This window comes from Borostomias antarcticus (genome assembly GCF_949987555.1).
Source record: "Borostomias antarcticus genome assembly, chromosome: 14".
Taxonomy (NCBI): domain Eukaryota; kingdom Metazoa; phylum Chordata; class Actinopteri; order Stomiiformes; family Stomiidae; genus Borostomias; species Borostomias antarcticus.
In genome coordinates this window covers 11,475,423-11,492,754 of record NC_140247.1, presented here as the reverse complement: position 1 = coordinate 11,492,754, position 17,332 = coordinate 11,475,423, and the positions used below count along the sequence as shown (strand labels likewise).

Genomic DNA, 17,332 nt, shown 5'->3' with positions numbered 1-17,332 from the left:
ACAATAGTTCGGACAGTTAATCCTTTATAAATAGTTAACAGGCTATCCGGCACCTGTGTTCTTAAAAAAAAATCCTTTAGTAATGTTTTCATTGTTGATGTAATTATCATAGAACAACAGAATATACAGACAAGGACAATGACCAACTTCTGGCCTGGTCCCCCTTCTGAAAAATGGTCTTTAGTTCCAACCCTCAACCCCCTGTTCCTCTTATACCGCCCTGTTTCCCCAAACTAGATCTATCCCGCTTCCATTCTCAGAGCCTGACCCAGAGGAACCGGAATCAATCCCCTACGACCGACTGATCCCGCCTCGTCTGTGGAGTCCCTGACTGACACACCATCACGAGCGGTGACACGTAGGTGACCCTAAAAGCCATGTCTCAGCGCGGAGAGACCAGGCCTGGATGTGAGACCTACGGCTATTCACCCTGAGAAGTGAACCCAGGACGTTCGAGTGCAGCACTCCTGTAGAGTGCATTCAAAAGCCGAGGGCTAAAACTGTCTCCTGTCTCGTTGTTACACTTGAGATACCAGTTTAACACACATCTACTTCGGTGTTAATGTTTAGTTGATTTTTTTTTTTTTTTAATCTGATAATGCATAGATATCCAGTTGTAATCAGAGGTATTCACATGCCTCCCCGATGTATCACATCTTTTGCAGATATTAAAAAAAGGTTACATTTAAATGACCAAAAGCATTCTCAACAAGGGTCACACAAAAACCCTCAACGTTATCCATCTCCTCAGTAGCACTGAAAATAATTTCAGTTATATCTGTGTTCACACACACATATTATAAATAGCTAAGCAAACAGATGCTGTGATATTAAATACACAGAACCAAGCCCGTCTCTTCCCCTTACATGTTCCGACATCGCTCTGAAATAGAGCACTGACCGATGTGATAAACATATTTAACTGCTTTACACATTTGTTTTCCTTCACAGACCTGTGCATGTATAAAAAAAGTATCAGAGTATAATGCTGTTTGCATTGTATGTATATATAATCTACATACATGTATTTACATTATTTATACGGACTTTAAATAAGTTTCATTATTGGTATTCACTTTGATCCAAAGCCCTTTTGAAAAAAAATAAACAGTGCAGTTTATTTGATATATTTGTATATTGCCTCTGTTCTAGTCCCTCGTATTCCTCTACGTCTATTCGTCTATTTCTGCGCTAACGAACACACATGTTCCATCTCCCGGCCTGCGTGGGCAAGCTGTTGGCTGAAGTGACTGACACAGGATGCGTCATTGGTTTCAATGCACAAGCATTTGGCTAATACTAGACTTAGGTCCTCTTATGAGACATCAGTTTCAGTTTGAGAGCTACTAACATGCATTACTCAGTTTCATTCAGTGCACTGCAATACATTAGTTTCAGCGACGATACAGAGGGCCATGGTTATAGTGTCATGATGATAATGTGGTTGTTGTTGGGGGGTTTTTTGGGGTGGGGGGTGGGGACGGGGTTCTCACCAGCCTCACATAATGACAAGGGAGCAAAGTATTATGCTACACCTGAGGTCATCAACACTCCATTTGGCAATTTGTGAGTGAGGTGGCAATTTGTGTGTGTGTGTGTGTGTGTGTCTGTGGGTGGGTGGGTGTGACAGCGTGTGTGTATGTGTGTGGGTGGGTGGGTGTGACAGTGTGTGTGTGTGTGTGTGTGTGTGTGTGTGGGTGGGGGGGGTGACAGTTTGCATGGGATACAAATGACAAAAGTGCAATGTTACACAGAAGCAAACAAGAGTCAAAGGTCCCTCATTTAAAAATTCAAAGTATAATAAAAAACAAATCAAGTAAACAGAAAATGCTTGGTCTTTAACCCTCAACATAAAGAAAATCAAGTAACACGATAAAAGTAAGAATAAAAAAGTAAACATTGTACTATTACTCAGAGCGTTAAATGAAACACAAGTGCATACAATAGTGCCAATGAGATTGTGATGCTTTAAAAAAAACTGAGGAGCCAAATAAACCTGGTTGTTCTGTTTTAACATGGGGGAGAGGAACGGGTTCATTCTTGCCTGGTTCTCCTTTGACTCTGTTCATGAGATAGACCTACTGTGTGCGAGGTTAAAGCAGCTTGGATAGCTGTGGTTACAGTGGCTACTGTACTCCAGGGTTAGAGAGTGGAAGCTAAGTTGGGCAACATTCCAGTGTATTTGACTAGTTTTTGTGTGCTACGTAGTGCATTCAAATTGCTTCCTTACAATCTGGCTACTGACAGCAATTTGATGTCCAGCTGTTTGTCATCTCTGCCCTCATCGGTGAGGTTGCAGTAAAAGTAAACATTTTAATAGTGCGTGCCAATTGTAAAATACTAAAATACAAGCATTTGGCATCTGCTTGGCAATACTGTTTTTTTTGTTTTCAGTCCATACTACAGTAATGTATAGGATCAAGTATAATGTACTAAGCACCTATATTATAAGTGCAATACAACATTATGTGCAAAAAAGGCAATAAATTACACTTAAAATCATTAAATCCCCTTTACAACATTCCACATATGAAGCTTAATAAGTACTCAAGAAGACATACCATGATTTAGAACGTAAATTCTTATCTTAAAGTGAGGAAGAGTCCCTTTAAATATGAAGAGATTAATAAATAAAGGGCATACTGTCTCATATGATTAAGAGCAACCAATAAATAGCACTATTCAACCACTCAAAAATGTATGTAAACATAGGCATGAGCTAAGATGGCATTGTTCTCTATTTTTTCTGTTACTGTGATTCAATGGCACTGTGTCCAGGTTCCAAACTAGCGCTCCAATAGACACCACTGCACTGACTACTTTGACCATGTAGTCTAAGAGGTAAACTTGACACCAGCTCACTAAAAGACCAGGGAATGAACCCCCTCACCGATGTCCCACTCATTTCCATCTAACCACAGGCGAGGTAGAGACAGAGACTGACATAGGGGCAGAAAAATAGGGGCAAATATAAAATCATGAGAAAGGCAAACAAAGAGGGTAGGGCAGAGAGAGACAAACATAAATATGGAAGAAATAATGCTCAACGGAATACAATATGTTCATAAATTAAAATACATTAACTCAAGTAGTTCCATAGGACTTTGTGACTGGTCTAATAGTGCTGTTTGCATTACTTCTAGTACGTACCGTGTGTAAGTGTGTGTGTGTATTTGCGTGTGTGTGTGTCTTGTGTCTATCTTAAGGGTATTAAAGGTCCCCTATTATCAGTCCTGTTCTGGATGGGTAATTTCTGTGTCTGTAGCTTTAAATGCAAATGAGCTGCTGCTCCCCACCCCAACTCTCTCTGTGCCTCCAGAAGTTCAAACAATGCCAATGTAGCTTTTTTTGCAGTTTGGGGGGGGGGGGGGCAGAATAATTATAATGAGCCTAATGATCTGATGTCAGAACAAGAGGCAAATCTGAATGGCTTGTTGAATCACGTTTTCTGAATTTGGCTGCCCAGGTAGTAGGCCCATCAGAGACCCAAAGGCATGTGCACAAGCACTGAAGGTTTTTCATAATAGGGGACCTTTAATTAACAATTAGATATGCTGCATAGGTCACTATAGTGACCTTCCCTCTCCGGGAGCATGATATCTCTCTGCTGAAGTGATAATAGACAAATAAGCAAACATCAAACCAACCGTGCCAACTATTTCTCAAATGTAACTTCACCTGATGGGAAGTGGGTCTTTGATATCTGAAGTTCTTTTTGTGTGTGTGTGTGTGTGTGTATTACCAACAGCCTGTACGATCATTGTGCGTTTTGAAGCCACACACGCGAAAGGTAAGATGAACAGCGATATGAACATTCTAGGTTTGAGAGTGCATGACGTGTCAAGCATGTAAAACACTCCATCTCACCCTCCATGCATGCACAGGCTTTATGAATGCAGCACCGGCAGTACCACCCCCCCCCCCCCCCCCCCCACCCCTCGCTTCTCCAAAACAGCCTCGGTCACCTACCTACCCCCCTCCCCAGAGGTCCTGAAACCCTGTCGGCCGCTGCTGCCGGCCCCTCAGTCCGAGGGACAGTGGTAGCTGTCGATCCAGAGCAGGTCGTCCAGCACGCCCCAGTGCAGGTAGAGGATGGACACCACCACCAGTACGTGCATGATCTGGTGGCTGTTGCACCAGTAGTCAAAGAGGCCCGGGCGGAAGCGCTCGGGGATGCGCGCGATGTTGATGACGCCGCCCAGCACGGCCAGCGCGTCCATGGTGAGGAAGTGGCGCAGCGACGTGGGGCTGCCGCCGCCCACGCCCGCCCAGCGCAGCAGGAAGAAGGAGAAGCGGAACACGGCCTGCCAGGCGAAGGAGCGCAGGCGGCGCACGCTGCTCCGGGCCGTGATGGCACAGTAGATGGCGTAGCTGGAAAGCAGGATGTAGACCAGCAGCGCCACGGTGCGGGTGAAGGGGTAGCAGAGAAGCGTGCTGTAGACGATGGGCAGCGCCCCTGAGGTCAACGCCAAACACAGAGGGAGAGTCGGACATACTGTAGTCGTTACCCATGTACAACAACAACAACAACAACAACAACAACCCCTTGCATATGCTATCAACAGCACGGGGCATTCCTGGAGAATCCTATTTCAGCTCTACACTTTAGGTTAAGTGACTGGATGTTATTCATTCACTCAAAGGCCTCATATAAAGTAGGCACTAGGACCGCTCACTCAAACAGTAATGGACTGTCGGCTGACACAGCAGCCTGTACAGTGCTGTGTTGTTACTAAAGATGACAGGATCCATGAGGTCAAAGATGAAGAGATGTAAGCCAGAGAGCAGAAGATTGAGTTACTGTATGAGCTCAAGTGATATGTGAGGGAGACAAGAGGCTCGGCCGGGAAGATCGGGAAGATCCGTGAGGCCGCCCCCCCCCCCCGCCCCGGCTTACCTAGCGTGTTGATCATGCAGATGCCGCACATGTCGAGGGTGAGCAGGGTGTGGTAGACGGGCTCTCCTCCCTCGTGGTTCATGAAGAGGTGGTAGAGCACGGAGCCCAGCTGTGGCGACAGGCAGGCCAGGAAGTGCACCACGCCCAGCCACGTGACACTGATCTGAGACCAGGGAATGTTGAGAGGGAGGAGCACCAGGAAGCAGAGCAGCGGGATGCCTGTGGGATATGGAGGACGCAGGATACGTTAAGCAGCGGGCTAACCTTAAAATATAAAAGCCTACATCAAGCACGTTTAGTTCCACAGACCTAGCTATTGCACAGCAGTTAGAGGACCTCTGTAGGTAGCTGTACTAGGCGCCATAAGAGTTGCTTTGTGGGCAAAATTTGGCCCTTGATATCTGATACACACATAAGCATGCTTATCATCATTTCTAACTCTCTCCCCAACACACACTTCTGTCTCGCTCACTCTGCCTTTCCCAATGTCAAATAATTTGTCCCAGGCCGGTGATACTGACAAAGCCATCTGACACATCTATTTCGAGTATGCTGTCTCCTATACTCACCCCACCCCCTCCTCACTGAGCTTTACAACTGGACTGGCTGTCCAGGAGGCCCCCTACATGAACTCAACTGTACAGTCCAGGAGTCCTGTTTCACACAACATATTTCTGCTATGCAAGTCACATTACCATACTGTACTGCTCTGCAGAGCACATATATTCAGATGAAGAAATAGGCCTTAGATAGTGAAAACATGCATATTGCTTACTATCTCACTATCTACCAAGTTGGCTGACACAGTAATATGTTCTGAATGGTTTTCTCTAATTCCCTCTCAATATCTAGGAAAAATTGATTGAATTAAAAGCAGAAGCAGTTGCATGAAATGTGTTTGCATAATAGGCTACAGTGTTGGAAGGGTATTTGAGAACACCTGCTCAGCTGCAACCTATTGACCCTTTGTCGATTCTAAGCTATAAGATATTATTCAATACTGTAGCATACTGTACGTTTATTCCCCTTGCCGCTGGATCACGATAATCCTCTCAATTTATATTGCTATTTGGAAGGCTGTGTATCCATCCACATTTGATTAAAATAGTTGGGTGATTCACAAAACAATCCACTGGCACACAATTGATTGCAATGCATGGCTTGTTTGATGTAAGCTTTTTAGACAGATCAGGTCTATTGAGGTCATAACCCATATGCTTGTTAAGAGAGTATTGTATATGTAACTTTACTGTTTGAGGTCAAGTCAATCTGAAAATAAAGAGGATTTAATCTCACAGAGTAAACCAGGGATCTCTTTTTTACAATCTACCTAGGGACTAGGGATAGAACAGAAATTGTGAGAAAGGTAAAGAATGTCTAGAGCTTTCATGGAACTTTAAGTCCAAACTAAATGTCTTGTTATTACCAAAGGCTACTTCAGTCTAGTTTGATTGAACTGCAATAGGCTCATTCGTTTTTGAATACTTTGTAGAACTTACCATGCGTGTATATGTTTCCCAGTTCATTGTGCAGGTAAAACAGGCTTCTAATACAGTCTTGTACTGAAGAGATCGGCCGGTATCCAGTTAAGACGTATTTGTTGAATTGAAGATGAGGAGGTGAGTTTGCCCAGTCTAATAGTCTGGGGCCATTCAAAAATGCCATGGCAACCAGGACGGTTAAAACCACGCCACCAAAAAAGTAAAAAAGGGACTGTACACCTATATACACATGTAACAGAATTATTGCGAATAAAAATTTATTAGACACCATTGGTATCAATCTGAGGCGTTTATATTGTGCTGCTGTATCTGGCTACATTTCTAGCCAGCTAGCTATCTACAGCTGCTAGCTGGCTAGCAACAAAATCGGTCCTCTTGTTTCAGCACCACTACCCGGCGACAGCGCTTCCCCGCTGTTTGCTTTTAAAAACCGAGACCTTTGTCATCCGCAGGGGTTGACATAAAGGCCAACCACACGCATGGTGTACACCTGTGATATACATTACATGTGGCATTTAATTGTCTGTATAACTCCTAACCGGTAGCCATCTGATTTCAGCAAAAGTCTTCATCATGGTTTCTCATCATTGGTACCACATTCCACAGCACATTCCTCAGCCATGGCAGGTCGCCGCGGCTGTGTGCACCGCCAGTTAGCTGTCACAGGTCCAGTGATGCTAGCTAGCTAGCTAGCGTTAGCTTACTTCCATTTATCCGTCACCTTGATACTGCTGACTACGGATAATGGGTTTAGCTAGCTAGCTAGCGGTCAGATTTGTAGAACGGGACTAAGAGGTCATAACTTTCAGTGAAAGAAAAATACTCTCATGCAATTAGCTCCCTCTACAGCCAGCAGTAGTTAAAAGAGTATCCATATTCCATGTGCCAATAATTTGTCGCCAACCAACACAACAGCTGAGGCAAGCTAGCTATGGTACCTCTAGCTAACGGTAGCTAGATGCCAGTCGGTGCGATGCAACGTTAGCTAGCTAGCTGTGTGTATGCTGCTGTGATTTGGACCGGGAGATTTCAAACAAAAATCCAAAGATGCCCCCTCGGCTCTCTTAACTAGCCTTGCGTTCACACCCAAGATACCGATCGTGTCCAATCCTCCCAATCCATGCAATCCATTTTAAAGTGTATCAAATCTTCTGTTAAATGTTCACCGGCCCGAGTCCTTCACTTCTGCTAATGATGCCCCACTACCGGGCTGACGTTCTCGACTGTGTGATCCAATGTGGGTACAGCAAGAAGGACCGACTGTTGAATGTGTGGAGGTTGAATGAGGAGAAGGGTTAGAGAGGAGGATGAAAGGAAAATGATTTCCTATGTTCATTGCCTCCTATAAAACATAGCAAAGGTTAATTATGTGCAGACTTTAAGTGGACGCAGACTCCACCCAATTTTGACATTCAGACAGATCGGGCTTTGACCATGACCAATAGCCTACTACAATGGCTTTCACTAATTTATTCCATAGCCTATTGTATTAGTAGCCTATACTCGATTATCGATCATGTCGATCAGGTGCACCGTGTGTGTATATGTGTGTGTGTGTGTGTGTGTGTGTGCGCTCTCTCTCTCTCTCTCTCTCTCTCTCTCTCTCTCTCTCTCTCTCTCTCTCTATCCACTCAATAGGCTATTCAGACATTCTGCATTCTAAAGGAAGCTATGAAACAATGCATTCGATATAACAATATAATCTATCAATTAGGTGTATAAATTAAAGCAATAAAAGCAACGAACTAATTGTTGAGGTTTGTATATTATTAGTTGTTATCAAGCTGAGATTTTTGTACTTAGCAGCAATTAATGCACATTTTGGCATTTCACCGGTAGGGCATTTTTCAACATCAGATTTTGTCTCAAATTCTTCATATATTTTGTGATTTGGGGGAAGGAGCTTTTTCTAAGGTTTTGGTACTGTTTGCACGCTGTGAGGAAGTGAAGTTCCGTTTCTACTTCCTGTGATGCACAACTTGAGCACGCAGTTTGTCTATGACAACCCCTCACACACACACACACACCCTTCAAAACACACTACAATTCTTTCTCTATTTGAAGGAACAGTGTTGTGTATTTATGAGGTAGCCTAAGACATTTTTGAGTGGCAGGTCAAATGTTGCCCCATATAAGATAGAGTACCTTACTAATTTCCCTTTTAATTACAATTGTAAAGTAAATCAGCTTCCCAGTAACCTACACCTCCACTTCAGAAATGACAGGCGAGTGATGCATAATGGGGTCTTAACCACAAGGCAGTTATTTGGTCTCTGTTTTTCCACTCAGCTCACAAAAACCACCAACCCCTCCCAGACTGCAGGTTGCAACATTTACAGGCAGACCACAACCCCCCACACACCTCTTGCCCCCCTTAGTGTTTTTAAATTGATTCACAGTAGAAAAGAGCATCACTTCACGAGACACTCTTACGAATGCACATTCATCGTGAACAGACAGGTCAGAGGTGAGCAGTCTGATTTGTAAAAGCTATGCAATATTTGTTCAATACTATCTTGTTATTTGTTTACCTTATTGTATTGAACAAACCAACCCTTCTGACATGACAGCATTTTGGGTGTATTTTGAACAAATACATGTAGACCTACATGCTGAAAATACAAGATTATTTTGTATTACTGTATGTCAAGCTGAAACTTTCAAATTTGTCTTTGAGAATAGAATCAAATATTTCCATTCTTCTGGTGACAGGCCGAACTATACCACCAGTATCACAATGGATTACATTCTGCTAAACCATTATTATTATTTGGAGTGTATCTTAATTCCCCCTGTGTCTAAACCTCAATTTACAATTCAACTTAATTTTTTTTAGGATGAACCAGTAGTTTGCTGCAGTTGTGCGTCCTCTTATTTGATCCAGATCATGTCCATGTTAGTCATCTGCCTGAGGGCAGGAATCATGCTCTCTCTTCCTGGTTGGAGTTGCCAAGCATGCACTGATGGCTCAGTCAGCGAGTGCAAAGAGGCAGAATTCGTTCCAGGATCCAACTTAGCCGGAGAAGGCTTCGACATCACCAAAATGGAGCGGAAAGGAGCCTTTGTCATTGACATGAACTCATGGAAGCGCAAAGACAAGACTTGCACTCTGTGTCAGAATCCCTATCTGGAGGGGAAGAAGCAGAAGGTTCCTTTGTCATTAGTGGACTGGAGACCAAGCCAAAAGTGCAGTATGAAGATCTCAAGTAAACTTCATCGATCCAGCGAGTCTCTCGTCAGCTCCAGCAGCTCCTCTGTGAACAATAATTGGAAGGTCAACTTAGATGTAAATGTAGTGGATAAAAGTGGGAAAATTATGATAGCTGGAACCAACTCCAGACTGGCTGAATACTCTATGGAAAAAACCAAGGGTGACAAGTTCAGTTTCACAAGTCAGAGCGTGTCCTGTGACTATTACAGGTAAACAACATTTTAACATTTAGGCATTACCTCTCTCTTGAAATCACTTTCAAATTTCTATTTTTTTTTGTACTTCCAGGACTGTCCGAATTGAAATGTATTTTCTGTGTGGGGGTTTTGATACAAAACTCTCTCTCTCTCTATCTCCCTCAACAAATAGCTACCGGGTGTCCAGCCAGCCGAAGTTACACAGAGAATTCCGCAGAGAAGTGAGTGGACTCCCCAAAACATACAGCCCAGAGTCCAAACCCCGCTATGACAAGCTGATTGACACCTTCGGAACCCATTACATCACTAAGGTAAGAGAAAGGCGGTTGCGTAAGTGTGGAGACGGAGACACAACCACTAAAAGGCATTAGCGGCACGCTAACTAGCTCGGAATCAGGGACACTTATTTCTAGGTGAGGTGCTAATTTGGCCCACCCCTATGGGCATAGGAAATCTCCTAGGGCTCATCCTGTTCTCTCATCCCATGTTTGGTCAGGTGAAGTTAGGTGGAGCTGTGCAGTCTGTAACCAGCATCAGGCAGTGTCAGGCCCGCCTCCAGGGCCTCAGCGCAGAGGAGGTGCAGATGTGCCTGGAAGTGGAAGCGTCCGCCACCGTGGGCGGCCGTGCCAGCCTGGAGAGCGAGTTGAAGCGTTGCCAGGAGGACAAAGCCAAGACGGATAGAAAAGCCAGCTTCTCCAGCTCATTTAACGACAGGTGAGGAACGGAATAAGCGTTTACCTTCGTGGCTTCTTCCCCCTAACACCAACTGCCTTGTCTCTCCCATGCTTCCACGAATACGTTATTGTTTTATGTTCATCCCTATTCTCTCTGTTACTCTCTCTCTCTCTCTCTCTCTCTCTCTCTCTCTCTCATTCTCTCTCCCCAGGTTCACAGAGATAAAAGGTGGCCACACCACAGAGCCAGAGCTCCTCTTCTCAGCCGATAAAGATCCATCGTCCTACAAGGAGTGGCTGAACACCGTGCCCCTCCTCCCAGACATAGTCTCCTACTCCCTGGAGGCCCTTCACGAGCTGCTGCCTGCTACCAGCCCAGTACGGAAGAACCTACGGAAGGCCGTCAGCAATTACATCCTAGAGAGGGCGCTGTGGAGGAACTGCTCCGAGGCCTGCCAGGCGGGCATCAAGAGCGACATCAGAGACCCCTGCGTCTGCAGCTGCCACAACGAGGCCGGGGTCGGTGAAGACTGCTGCCCGACGCGAAGGGGCGCGGCGCGCGTCATCCTCACCGTGCAGAGGGCAGAGCACCTGTGGGGCGACCACACCACGGGGACCGACGGCTACGTGAAGGTGTTCTTCGAAGGGCTGGATTCCAGACGCACTCCCGTCATTTACAACAACAACTATCCTTACTGGGAAACGGTCTTTGACTTGGGCACGGTGGATCTGTCCGGCGGAAAGAAGGTACGATTCGAGGTGTGGGATGAGGACAGTAAATGGGATGATGATCTGTTAGGGGAATGTGAGAGAGCGTTGACCTCCGGGGTGGAGAAGAACCTCTGCTTTCTTCAGCATGGCCGAATGTTCTACAAATGGCAGGTGACCTGTGCCCCAAGCTTGAGTGGTCCCACCTGTGAGCACTACAAGCCCACTCCCATGAACCAGCACCTGGAGAAGGGGTACGTGTCTCGCCACGCCCACCCTCTTCCCAGAGACATGCTGCTAAATATGGGAGTGTTTGTGGATGCGCCGAAGCGCCATGTCAACCAAAGCCTTACTACAGGGAGTGGAGACTTTTGGTAGATTTTCAAGGTATCCATGGAGACAAAAAAAACCCTGCTGTGATCCATTGCAACTCTCTGGCTGGAGTTGAGATCTCTTCTCTCTATTATGATTGCTAAGTCTCTTTTACGTGCCTTTTTGTACATTGTTAATCCACTGTGATTTTTCTTTGTGGATCATGCAAAATGTTATTCAAGATTATTACATTATCAATGATGATTATTATGATGATTATTATTTAGCAGTTGACATTACTTCACTTTCATTACCATTTCTTGCTGTCCAGAAGCCTTTTAAATGAATGTACACCCATTGATGAATAAGAATGTAGGCTTAGGGTAAAAATGCCCTGTGAGCTTAGTATAACAATAATAGCTTACTGTTACATTGGTGATGTTTTGACTTTGTTGCATCTTCAAATCACATTGTTAAAACGTATGAACTACAGTATAGACATATTGTCTTCTTCATGGTGTAGAAAATAAAATGCTTATGCTGCATATCGCTCAGTATGAGACTTATTTCATGTGAAACCTTTCTTTTTTTACACTGTTTGGTACAGTAACAGTGACATGAGAGAATCATACCACAGCTCATATTTTCTCAGATCTCCATCAGCCCTGACCTGAACCACGTCCGTTTCTTCAATCTGAACTGCAGTTCACAGCTAAACAGCTGATTTATTTCAATGAACAATATATTTTTTCATGTCAGCTTGTTAGTATTAATATAGTATTATTATAGTGTAACGCTGTGGCCTGGGACATTGGGAGAAGTGTGTGTGGGGGGGGGGCTGTTTGTCAGCTACGGGGTTGATGTACCACCCCACCACAATATACAGTCATGACGTGTTGCCCTACATACAAAAGGAAGTGTGATGTTTCCTGTGATGGTTTCATGTGCAGAGCCGTTGCCACAGAGGGAACAAAGTGTGCAGACAGAGAGGTTGATATGGTAACCTAAACTGTTGTCATAGTGATGTGATCATACGCGACTGGGACACTATGAATCATGTGTTCCATCTACATTATGATAACTTAATAAGATAGTTGTTAAGTTGTGTTTTATGAACATGTCATTGAAGTTCACTGGGGCCAATTTCCTTAAAAGGTTAAAGATAGACACTATATTACCAATGTTTCAAATGAAAAAGAACGAGACTTTCAGACAGGTTATGGGTGCTTTTTGACTTTTAGTCTGGATACGGACACGAGAGGGGAAACAGTGACAGTCTCGACAAGGGGCGAGGAAAACAGACAACAACCAACAACACAACAGGGACCATGAACAAAACAAACAACAATGGACAAACAGGACGAAACATAAAACAAAAAGTAACAAACATACAACAACAATCTGAAATAAAATAAACATCACAACGAACACATTATGGAAAGCAACAACGTTCACTCAAAGAGGCCTCGGATGTCTGGATCAGCCTGGAGGGAGAAAGTGAACATAAAATCAATATGAGATGTGACAGTGTGAAATAATAGAGATAGTTAGGTTGCACAAAGCAACAGAGCACGGTAGATCTATAAGGTGAAAATTATCATTTCACACAGTATATATACGGTAGAAATGAACAAACAGTATTCTCTCCTTCACTCTCACCTTTATACCCATTCCCAAAGAATCCATTCAGTCCGCCGCCATATTTTCCACCCTGCCCTCCTGTTCAAGAAAACACAGTCAGATACAGAGATTTGCCTAAAGGAGTGGCTGCAGATAATCAAGCACATGACATTACCAATCTTTTATCACCAGCAAAGCTGTCTTGTTTTGTTTTGCTTGTTCAAAGGACATTCAGTCAGACTAGGCAAATACAAGCCAATGAAAGATGCTGTTTTGTGACACAATAGCCTATGCGATACTGGAATCGTTCAAGACAGCGCTGGTTAGCCACAAGAAACAGGCATGCTAACACTGACAGTCGAGAAGAAATGGTGCCGGAAGTGATGCTTTATAGCTTACCATAAGCACCCTGCGCTGTATCAAGCTGTCCGCCATAGCCTAAGCAGTCACAAGTCAAGACGGAGGTCATCACAATAGTTATCAAGTACAGGACATACAGTCCACTAAGATAAATTCAAGGCACAGACCACAGACGCAGGCATCACAGATAAAGTTGTGCAGTTACGACAGCAAGTAAGACTAACAGTGATTTGCCCGAGGGGAATTGTGTTTGTATGAGAGAGTGAGAGTTCAATTACCGGCTGGCTGCACTCCTCGGTAAGCTCCTGTGTTCCCTAGAACAGAGGACAAGTACTCACATGTCGATAGGAGGAACTACCCCGAACACAGTCAGAAACACATACCCACCCATGTACAAACATAAAGCTACAACACACGAGCAAACACGCACATATACTGTACACACGCACGCACGCACGCGCACACACACACACACACACACACACACACACACACACACACACACTTTCATTACCATGTCTTGCCATCCAGAAACCTTTGGAATTAATGTACACCCATTAATGAATAAGCATGTAGCTAAAAGTAAAAAATGAACCACTATAGCGACCAACAGACCGACAGGCAGACAGACAGGCAGACGGACAGGCAGACAGACAGACAGGCAGACGGACAGACAGACAGACATGTACACAGAGACCTGTACCCTTTTTGCAATTGGGTTTCCCAACACCACCCGTCGCCAGTCCAGGCTGGGAACCCAGAGCCAACCCACCGGCCCCTTAGAGAGGTGGCCAGAGCAACAGGCCCAGAGAGACAGCAAATACAACACACATTTAAAGAGAAATCACATTTACACACAAACATACGCAGCAGCATTCGCACAGAAAGTGATTGACAGGCTTTCTATCTACACGCGGCCATTCTCTGTCTTCCCACACGTGAGTTTTCCCTCTCACCGTATACGCCGGCAGACTTTCCGTCGCCTCCCATGGCGAGCGGTTGGGCGCCGTAAGGGTAGCCGCCATTACCTGAGAGCGTAGAACACACAACGTGTTACTATGAAGAAGCTCACGTGGGTTTATCTGTGCCTGCTCCTGCTCACATCAATATGTATGAACATACTGTATAATGATAAACACAACACCAAAACCACATGTGCACACACACACACACACACACACACGCACACACACTTTCATTACCATATCTTGCCATCAGGTAGCCTTTGGAATGAATGTACACCCATTAATGAATAAGCATGTAGCTAACAGTAAAAATGAACCACATCTATCTGAACTGCACTTCACAGCTAAACAGCTTATTTATTTCGAAGAACAATATATACATTTTCTTTTCATGTCAGTGTGTTAGTATTAATATAGCATTAATATAGTGTAACACGCAAGACACACACACGTGCGCACGCACACACGCACGCCACGCACACACACACAAACACACACACACAGATATTGAGCTCACCGTCCAGTCCGGCAGGAATGACTGGGGCACCGTTGTAAGGAAGCTGACCAACTCCTCCACCTGCAAGAAAGCCATACAGATATACTGACGGTCACATCAGCTGTCCCCTGGGTCACTGGAGCAGAGCTGACCCTTCGGACACTGCTGGTCGGATGAACTGATAGTATCTGGTGTGTGATGACATCAGCTCACCGTAGCCAGGTTCCATGCCTCCACCCAGTCCCCCTGAAACACAGCAGAAGAGCACTCAACCCCTAAACCTTATCTACTTCTCTAGTAAAATAAAAAATAATTGGTGTGATTTATTGAGTTACTGATGCTGCAGAGTTTCTATCATGTCGCATCTACTCGTCAGTGATCCACTGACTCAAGTTCACCTCCCACTTAATTACTACTCTCTCTCTCTTCTCTCTCTTTCGTTCAGCGTTCTCTTCTCTCTCTTTCCCCTCTGTAGTGTTTATTTACCCAGGCTAGTTTCGGGCCCCAGCGCCAGGGGCTGTGCACCCCCGTAGGGCCCTCCACCGTACCCGCCTGACTTCCCATCGGGCCCGAACCCGGCCGGCACCACTGGTTGGCCGCCATAGGGCAGAGCACCAGCAGGACCAGGGCCAGCGCCCCCTACAGACACACACAGGGTACTGCATGAAGGAGGGACCAGGGTTAGACAGAGATGGATTATACTATGCAGTCGGGATTAAAGGTCAGTATTTAGCCTATAAATTAGTGGGGATTTTCTGAGGGTTAGATATATCATTAAGTTTAGGGACAAATAATAGACATAATGTATAGGTTGAACGCTTAGTACATCTTTATGACATTGATGTACTGGTGTTATTCATTATCCGTTAACATGTCTATTTGTTACAGGCTCCTTTGTGTGACTGGAACAGGCACACAACATGTCTAAGACTATGGTGTCTAATGATGATGAACGCTAGTGTGTGGTTGACTGTGTGATAGGACTAGGGACATTATTGTCCTCCTCGTTCTGGTGACTGATCAAGTGTGATGCAGTGATGTCATTTAGGGTTAGTGCCTCTCCTTCCATGCACACAGCCTGTATCAACGTCCCCCATCTTTTCCACTGAGGTCATCCACCCATTCGTTCTGTTTTCTGACCGTATTTCTCACCGTATTTCCCAGACATTCCCTGGCCCAGCCCGCCATAGGCTCCTCCTCCGAGGCCTGGAACACCAGAGCAACACAGGAGGTCAACTGTCAGACAGTAGTCAGAGAGGAAGTCTGTGCTTCAGTAAATAAAAGATCGACCGACTAATTCAACATTTACAGATAAGACTGAACAGCTACACCTAGTGGGCATACTGTCACATTACTTTGTCTGGCTTAAGAGTGGAACGATCCTTCCATGTTGCCTGTCTCTAAGCATATTTAGATACTCTTCAGTGTCTATGAGAATATACAGTATGTTTTGTTTCTATGGACTAGAGGTGTCACTGTACATGCTATACAGTTATTACAGTAAATGCCGTTTCTGTCATAACCTCCACGCTTACCTATGTTGCCGCCAAGCCTCGCAGAATCAGCTAGCACTGGGTAACCAGCCCCTGGAACATAATTATAATCATCAAACAACTAGAGAGAGATGGGGAGTCAGAGAGAGAGAGAGGGATCGAGACTTTATTGATCCCTGAGGATCAATCTCTAGATCTCTATTTGAGTGAGTGAGTGAGTGAGTGAGTGCGTGCGTGTGTGAGTGTGTGAGTGAATGAGTGAGTGAGTGAGTGAGTGCTTGAATCAATGAGTGAGTGAGTGAGTGAGTGAGTGAGTGAGTGAGTGAGTGAGTGAGTGAGTGAGTGAGTGAGTGAGTGAGTGAGTGAGTGAGTGAGTGCATGAATCAATGAGTGAGTGAGTGAATGAGTTGGTCAGCTACAGTTGTTAGTTGACTAGATTGGAGGACACGCACCTGCACCATAACCAGGACCATAGCTATTGCCATAGCCTAAAAAGAAGGGGGGAGACATATTAAAACCTTCCAGATGGTTCCCATTCCACCTGAGACCACAAACCACAGCCCTACAGCTTCACAAACAGCTGCCTTTGCTGTGGGTTTGTAGTCTTGGCTGAGAGGGCTGCTTGTTTACCTGTGGGATTAGAGAAGATTAAAGGAGAGAGAAGGAGGATGAGGGGGGGGGGTGAGGCACATGCACACGTTCATGCACTACTGCCGACACCCAAATACCTGCAGGCACCGCCTTGGCCCCCCCAGCTGGGCCTCCACCTGCAGGAGGACAGAGGAGACGAGGGTCACTGCCTGTCTGTTTGCTTGACTGCTGGGAAGGAAACTGAGGATTTGCCTGCACTAATCTAAGCATCTGCATGTCAGCTGCATCAATGTTGGCACTGAGTCA

At 45.0% G+C, this 17,332-nt stretch overlaps 2 protein-coding genes across 2 annotated transcripts; one reads left to right on the top strand and one right to left on the bottom strand.

The window, feature by feature from the left end:
- Positions 1 to 4,022: 4,022 nt before the first annotated feature.
- On the bottom strand, positions 4,023 to 6,670 carry paqr4a (progestin and adipoQ receptor family member IVa; the record flags this gene model as incomplete). Its single annotated transcript, XM_084448940.1, has 3 exons — positions 4,023 to 4,456; positions 4,898 to 5,116; positions 6,397 to 6,670. 3 exons carry the CDS (start codon positions 6,668 to 6,670, stop codon positions 4,023 to 4,025), a joined length of 927 nt encoding a protein of 308 aa, XP_084305066.1.
- A 2,616-nt stretch (positions 6,671 to 9,286) lies between these two features.
- LOC311317370 (perforin-1-like) lies at positions 9,287 to 11,567 on the top strand (the record flags this gene model as incomplete). The annotated part of the gene is made up of 4 exons (XM_084448453.1): positions 9,287 to 9,819; positions 9,980 to 10,118; positions 10,304 to 10,521; positions 10,694 to 11,567. The coding sequence occupies 4 exons, from the start codon at positions 9,287 to 9,289 to the stop codon at positions 11,565 to 11,567; spliced, it is 1,764 nt and encodes a 587-aa protein (XP_084304579.1).
- Positions 11,568 to 17,332: the final 5,765 nt, after the last annotated feature.